This window comes from Penaeus chinensis, chromosome 6 (genome assembly GCF_019202785.1).
Source record: "Penaeus chinensis breed Huanghai No. 1 chromosome 6, ASM1920278v2, whole genome shotgun sequence".
NCBI classification, from domain to species: Eukaryota; Metazoa; Arthropoda; class Malacostraca; order Decapoda; family Penaeidae; genus Penaeus; species Penaeus chinensis.
This window is the reverse complement of record NC_061824.1, coordinates 20,398,286-20,405,881: the sequence shown is the minus strand read 5'-3', so window position 1 is coordinate 20,405,881 and position 7,596 is coordinate 20,398,286. Positions and strand designations below refer to the sequence as shown.

General features: G+C 41.5%; 1 protein-coding gene across 1 annotated transcript; it reads left to right on the top strand.

Annotated features, from left to right (window-relative positions):
* Window positions 1-1,724: 1,724 nt before the first annotated feature.
* On the top strand, window positions 1,725-4,164 carry LOC125026223. Its single transcript, XM_047614526.1, has 5 exons — window positions 1,725-2,337; window positions 2,440-2,583; window positions 2,735-2,957; window positions 3,117-3,308; window positions 3,429-4,164. The coding sequence occupies exons 1-5, from the start codon at window positions 1,725-1,727 to the stop codon at window positions 4,162-4,164; spliced, it is 1,908 nt and encodes a 635-aa protein (XP_047470482.1).
* The last annotated feature ends 3,432 nt before the right edge of the window (window positions 4,165-7,596 follow it).

Genomic DNA, 7,596 nt, shown 5'->3' with positions numbered 1-7,596 from the left:
ACGTAAATTTAAGGGCACGGCGAACAGCAGCGATTTCTTCTATAATTTACAACGAAAATCAATGAGATCTGGGCAGACCCCACAAGATTTCTTGTTAGAAATAGAGGGAATAGTATACATGGGTTTGAGGGAGTATTCCATAGAAATAGGCGATCCGGTAGCGTAAATTAGAAGAATTTTTATGAGTGGCTTACCGGCAGAAATGGCAGATATTTTAATAGCGTGTGAAGAGTTACCCTTGCACGAGATCGTAACTAAAGCGAACAAACTATTCTCGTCGCGAACACCGCAGGCCCCTCAGCGTAACGTGAACCACTCCCTATCGCTGCGACACACGCTCCCGAACCCGTTGCTACGCCGGTCGCGCCGTACTGTTTTTACCATCGGACGCATGGTCACTCAACAGCAGAATGCAGAGATAAACCGCAAGGCAATGTATGCTGGCATTGTCGCCGACCAGACCACAGACGGTATGCGTGTTCCTTTCACGAAGGCTGGGAGGGCCAGGCCTCGGGTCCCCTTGGCAAAAGCAGTAAAGAGGTATGCCCCTCACGATTTTAATGATGACACAAACTATAAGCCGAGACAGAAAGATAATTTAACGGGCAGACCAACCATTATGATCAACGTTGGAGGAAAAAAGTAGTGGATTTCATTGACACGGGAAGTGCGGTCTCCCTTATTAAAAGCTCGTCCCTAAACTCGTTGAAGTTTACCTCACGCGCACGGAAGGCTAGGTCCCTTGTAGGTGTAACGGGCACCTTGCTAGAGACCATAGAAGAGAGACGTGGAAGTCAAAATATCCCCTTCCTTAAAAATAATTCACAGGTTCACGTTAACCAGTACTTGTCCATTCCCAGGAGATGTATTACTAGGAATAGACTTTTTACGGCGATTCAGGTTTTCACTCGATCGCAAACTCTTTCCTGGTAAGTTTGGATTACGTATAAATGAAGAGTATATCCCTGTGACGTTCACAGATAAACCCTCACTCGGTATAGCACTAGCCGAAGTAAAATCACCTGTACATACACGGTGGATATTAAAGGTTTGTTCGGACTCCACCTGTGTCGTACGCTCGCATAAAACGCGCAACAGTTTTACCTTCCCAAAGCGGTAAGTTCGTGCCGGTAACGATAAGCAGACTATCACACCCAGACTGTGATATAATTGTACACGGTTGCCTTGGCGAAATAGCTATTCCTAGAGCAATTATAAAAACTAGTCATGTTAACGCGCATATTTGGATAGTAAATTTAGGTAATAAAGATCTAAAAATACGTGCGGGCTGTGTTTTACCCAGCGTCGAATTAACCACAGGCGTGTCGTACAATCAAGTATGCACAGCGGAAGTAAACACTAAGCAAAATCAAACGGACCCTTTCTCTGATTTAGCTCTCAATCATCTCCCGTCAAAACAACAAGAGAGATTAAGATCTGTACTGATGTCTCACTTGAGACTCTTTGATGGAGAAAAAGGTGACATAGGTGTCGTACTGGGCATATACCATTCCATTCCTACTGGTGATACCACGCCCATTATAACCAGACAGTGGAGGCTACCGCAAATGGCAAAACAGCAAATTAAAGAGTAGTGCCAGAAAATGCTAAACAGTGGGGTGATCGAACCATGCACTTCACCTTGGATGTCACCCATAGTCCTGGTCCGGAAAAAAGACAATAGCTTCAGATTTTGTATAGATTTTAGGAATTTGAACGCACACATGACGGCCGACTCTTATCCTATTTCTCGAATGGAAGAGATGATCGATGAGCTCGGGCAGAACACCATCTTTTCTATACTCGATGCTCGTTCCGCGTATTGGTCAATCGAATTAAACCCCGACGACAGGCCAAAGACCTCGTTTTCAGACGGCACTAATTTATGCCAATTCCGGCGTATGCCATACGGCCTGAAAACTGCCGGCACTACGTATCAGAGAATGATTAACTTCATTTTATCACCTGTATTAAGTAGACATGCCATGGCCTATCTGAATGATATAGTTATTTATTCAAAGAACTTTAATGACCACATGCAACATTTAGGAGAGACTCTACATTTGATCGAGCAAGCAGGTTTTAAACTTAACCCTAATAAATGTAAATTTGGGGTACAAGAACTAAAATTACTAGGCTTTGTTGTGTCGCCACATGGCGTGACTCCAGACACCTATAAAATAGCATCCATTGCTAGTATGACCGCACCGCATAATGTAAGGGAAGTCAGGAGGTTTTTGGGTGCAAGTGGATTCTTCCGGCGCCACATTGCAAATTACGCCAATATAGCCGCGCCGTTAACGTCTCTAACACGAAAAGATAACAAATTTCATTGGGGTGAGGATGAATGAGAAGATTTCGAGGACTTAAAAAAAGCATTAGTTTCCGCTCCGGTCCTTCGTAGACTAAACTTTAATCTCCCCTTCGAAATTCATACAGACGCGTCTAATGTTGCAATTGGCGCGTGCTTAATGCAACGCGTCGCAGGAAAACCGTACGCCGTCGCGTATTACAGTAAGAAGTTGAAGGGCGCCGAAGTCCGATACTGCACCACCGATGCTGAGGCACTTGCTGTCTTGGAAGGTATACGTGCCTTCAACGCGTACGTTTACGGGCGTACCTTTGAGGTATTTACAGACCACCGTCCTCCTACCTATATTTTCAAACGTCCCACTAAGTCCGTGAAGATGTCTCGAAATAGCTTCTTATGACTGCAAGATAACTTATAAACCAGGTGAAGTCCATCATGTACCGGATCTGTTATCACGAGCCGTGGCCGCGATAGATCTGTCAGCAATCGATCCCAACCAATTTCGAGCAATGCAGTTAGAGGATCCCTTATGTCGCGAGATAGTAGAATTTGTTGAAGGGAAGGCCCTGCCATGTGTAAAGATCCCTTCGTCGTTAGACGAATTCGAGGTAAACAACGGCATATTATACCACGTGCGAGAATTACCGTTTGGACTAGTGAGTCAACTCGTATTGCCACCTAAAGTTCGCCCCGCAGCAATGAAAATATTGCATAATAGCAGTACAGCCGGTCATCCAGGGATATTTAGAACATAAAAGAGACTAGTAGATTTTTATTGGTTCCCTAATGCTTTGCAATACTGCAGGAAGTACGTTCATTCCTGCCCGACGTGTCAAAGGCGGAAGACGGTCCTGCGCGGGCGCGCTCCTCTAGCAGCCAACCCGCTCGCGACGGAGCCGTTCGAACGAGTTTCGGTTGATCTGATTGACCTGCCGGTTGCGAGCAATGGCGACAGATATGTACTAACTATCGTAGATGAGTTAACACGGTTCATACAGTTAGTGCCCATGCCAAGTAAGGATGCGCACACAGTCGCAGACGCCTTAATTTCACACTTTATAACGATTTTCGGGCCCCCCCGTCACACTATTATCGGATAATGGGAGTGAATTTACAGGCGAGTATTCAGGGAAGTCTGTGAACTGCTCGGAACAAAAACGCGATATACTACTCCATACAACCCAGCTTCTAACGGACTAGTCGAGCGATGCAACCGCGTGATTAAAGACTGTTTAGCAGCATTGTGCGAAGAGACGCCTAATACTTGGAATACCCGACTAGAGTACATGCGATTAGCCCTATACACCGCTTTTCATAGATCAGTGAATAACCAGCCTCTGTATCTTTTAACAGGACGTGATTGCATCTTTCCCGTTGGTCTCACGAACCACCACACGAGAGATGGAGATATAGGGAAGCGTCAGTTAGACTTATTAGCTGCTCGTGACGCCGCGGTCACAGGGACGCAGAAGGTCAGGGAAGAAAATATGAAGGGAGTTGATAGAAGAACGAAGGCAATTCCAGAACTCCGGGAGGGATCTTTGATTTTGCGTAAAAAACCTCCAGGTCAGGGTAGAGCAGGCTTGGCATCTAGATGGATCGGTCCCCTTAGAATTATAAAGAAAGTTGGACCAGTGTCATATATAGTAAAAGACCTTACGAAGTATACAGAGCATAGAGTTCACAGGAATCAGATCATACCATTTAAAATTGATAATGAATTAAGAATTCTTATGCCTGAAGGCGTCGTTCAACCTGGAAAAGCAATGGTTGATTCAGGTGATATTGATCCAGATGATCCAATCAATGTTATGTTGCTAGGTTTAGTAAGATCCCCAGATGCATCGTGGTAATTCAGCTAGTGGCACTATGTAAAGGTTCACGATGTGAATTTTCTCTATACTTTAGCAAGATTGCGATTGTATGTCAATGTAGGTGTATTTGTCTTTTGTATATATTGTAGTAGTATTTGTATTTCCATGTGTATTTCTGATTTTTTTGTATGTATCTGTGTATATGTATTTCTATTACTAATTAAATGCGCATTACTAAAATGTGTTAATGTCTGGCATGCTCATTTGTTTTTGTCTGTAATGCTTAATGTGAACATTAACTTGCTTGTTTGAAGTTTCATCGTCAGTCAGTTCTGCTTAATCGTGCCTAAACGTAACAAGCTAGCTTAAACTCGCATGTCAGGAGCATGGCCCTTTTCACGGAATTATAGCACATATGAGAACATGTACTGAGCCTGATCTTTATCCCCTGCATGAGCCAGCACAGACGTCGTCTGTTTCTGTCGTCAGTGTTGTCCAAGCCGTACACCTGAGCCCTTGTGGGGGGAGCGTATGCCGTTGCACGTCGTCGTGCGTCTTTTCGTCTGTTTTCGCTGAGCCTAGTTACGGGCTTGTCTGTTCTCGCCTCGCCCTGCAGCATCCTGTCCCTTCGACGCCAGTGGAAGACCGCCAGAGCAGCCCCATCGTAGCTGGGCCGTTTGACCTGGCTAGGGCACGGGCGCATGTTACGTACTCACGTCAACCCCAGGATTGTTGCGGCTTGCCGGGGCGACGCGCCGTCTGGGAGAGGACGGTTGTAGTGAACACGCCTTTCGTTGGCCCACGCGACCTCTCTCTGCCTAGGTCATCCCCTATAGGACTTCGGACACAGATACGCACGGCTTTGGACATCACCATGACCTCAACTTCGTCAGTTCGGACGACGTCCCCAAACCGCTGCAGTAGCGGTGTTGTTACGCAAACCGCTTGTTACCTCAGGCGGCATATGCTTATAACCAGCCTATGTACCCGCCGCCAGGTCACCGAGGTAACCCCAAAAAGCTGGCAGAACGGTGGACAGAGACGCTGCCTTGCTGCTGCCGGTGACACATGGTCGATGGGGACATCTTTCGAGATACTACAGATCAGGTCATGTATTCTCAGTGCGAAGTATAACAATTCCGTGTGCCCTGATAAGAAGCGAGCGCTAGCCGACGGTGTATGTGCAGAAACTTGCATTTAGTGACTATAAACATAGAACAAACATTTGGCGAGTGTTCACTTTATATAATTTAGTGTAGTGTTCGTTCGTGTTCATGTTCGCAACAAGAATGTGAATTCAATGCGGATGTAACGGGAATGGGACAGGCCTGCCAGGTTATTTGTGGATGACCATATATATACATGTATATACATATGGGTTTTATATACATATATACATATATATATATATATATATATATATATACACACATATATATACATATATATAAACACATACACATATAATTGTGTGCGTGTGTGTGTTTGTGTGCGTGTGCGCGCGTGTGTATGGGTTTGTGTGTGTGTGTGTGTTTTATATATTTATATATATGCATGTATATGTATATATTTGTATATATGTGTATATATATGTATATATATATTTGTGTATATATATATATATATATATATATATATTTGTATATATATATATATATATATTTGTATATATATATATATATATATTTGTATATATATATATATATATATATATTTATATATATGTATATGCACATATATATATATATATATATATATATATATATAAATATATCTACGGTACATTTATATATGTATAGATAGATAGATACATTGTATATATATATATATATATATATATATATATATATATATATATTTATATATATGTATATGCACATATATATATATATATATATATATATATATAAACATATCTACGGTACATTTATATATGTATAGATAGATAGATACATTGTGTATATATATATATATTATATATAGAATATATATAATTACAATATACATATATACATACTCTGTGCATATATAATATATATACACATATGTATACATATATACACATATACTATATAGTATATGTATGTACAGCTACACAGAAGACTATCGTTAGTAAATAATGCTAAAAAATTTGACACTTTTGGTACCCCTGATTTTCCTAGTACTTTTGGGTACGTGTAGCATATCACGAATTGATATAATTTCAGAGGAAATTTATATGTTCTAATACTTTGTCACTAATCAATTAGCAGTTAGCTCTAACTGTTGGTAAGAAAAGCTCAAGGATTTCAACATATCTGTTGCCAATAAATCGGCCAGCTCCGACAAACATCAATTCCCCGACCCTGCGGTGATTCGGCAACTCCTCCTGCTCATGATCACATTATCTGGCTCAAATCTGTTAAATGATAACAATGTATGAGATACACAAATAGACATGTATAAAAACATTTTCTGAAAAATATCGAGTGAAGAGAAGTTGGAAATCGGAGGGGAGGGGGTGATGTCGTTGCCTACCTGGTATTTTGTCGACGCCATACCCATCTCGCAGTGTTGGCTTCAGAAGAAAAAGTTTTCACATTGCAGATTACTTTTTCCCCAGAAGGCCCTTGGCTTCTCTGCATACTGCAAGACATATTCCATCCTCCTCTCCATATTTTGTAGCGTCAGCTCGGGCTTCTTTGCAGGTGCGCGAGTGTGTAGACCCATTCCTCGGATAGTTTCTAAGTCAAACGTTATTGTAGATATCATGCCTTGCAAAATGGCTCTGCCCCAACCATAGGACTGTTGTTTGTGGCAAGTGTAAGCTGAATCCGACGTATCCACCTAGCTGCTGTTGGCATCGAAATTCCCAATCGTCGGGCGATGTCTGTATTTGTTAAACCTTCAATGTGAAGGGAAACAATGCTACCGTGCATTTCTTTTAATGTCTCCATCGTGAAAAAAGATCATCATGTCACTGTGTATCCATTTGGAAACTGGAATGACTATTCGATACATTATGAATCAGAACGAGACCAATTCGAACAAAGAAATGTCAACCCTTCCGTAAGATAAGGTTCTGTTCGTTATTGAATGTTTCGATACCCCCATTCGATGTGTGCGTGCGTGCTTGCGCGCGCGCGCGTGTGTGTGTGTGTGTGTGTGTGTGCGTACATATATATATATATATATATATATATATATATATATATGGACATAGATTTACACACACACATATATTTGTATCTACTTATATATATATATATATATATATATATATATGTTCATATATAAGTGTGTATATATATGTATATATGTATAATTATATATGTGTATCATGCGTATATATAATTATATATATGTATGAATGTAAATATATATACATTTTTTGTACATATGTATACACTACCTAAGTGATGGTACGCTTCACAACTCTGTTACTAGCAGCCGCCTTCCTGCAGCAAGTTCCTCCTTGAGCTGACACAGGTA

Bases quoted from the DNA above. Each gene is read 5' to 3' on its own strand.
- LOC125026223 (XM_047614526.1), top strand. From the start codon at position 1,725: ATGACGGCCGACTCTTATCCTATTTCTCGAATGGAAGAGATGATCGAT. The intron at 2,338-2,439 runs GTGAGGATGAAT...AAATTCATACAG, and splicing joins AGATAACAAATTTCATTGGG to ACGCGTCTAATGTTGCAATT. The intron at 2,958-3,116 runs GTTTGGACTAGT...GCAATACTGCAG, and splicing joins TACCACGTGCGAGAATTACC to GAAGTACGTTCATTCCTGCC.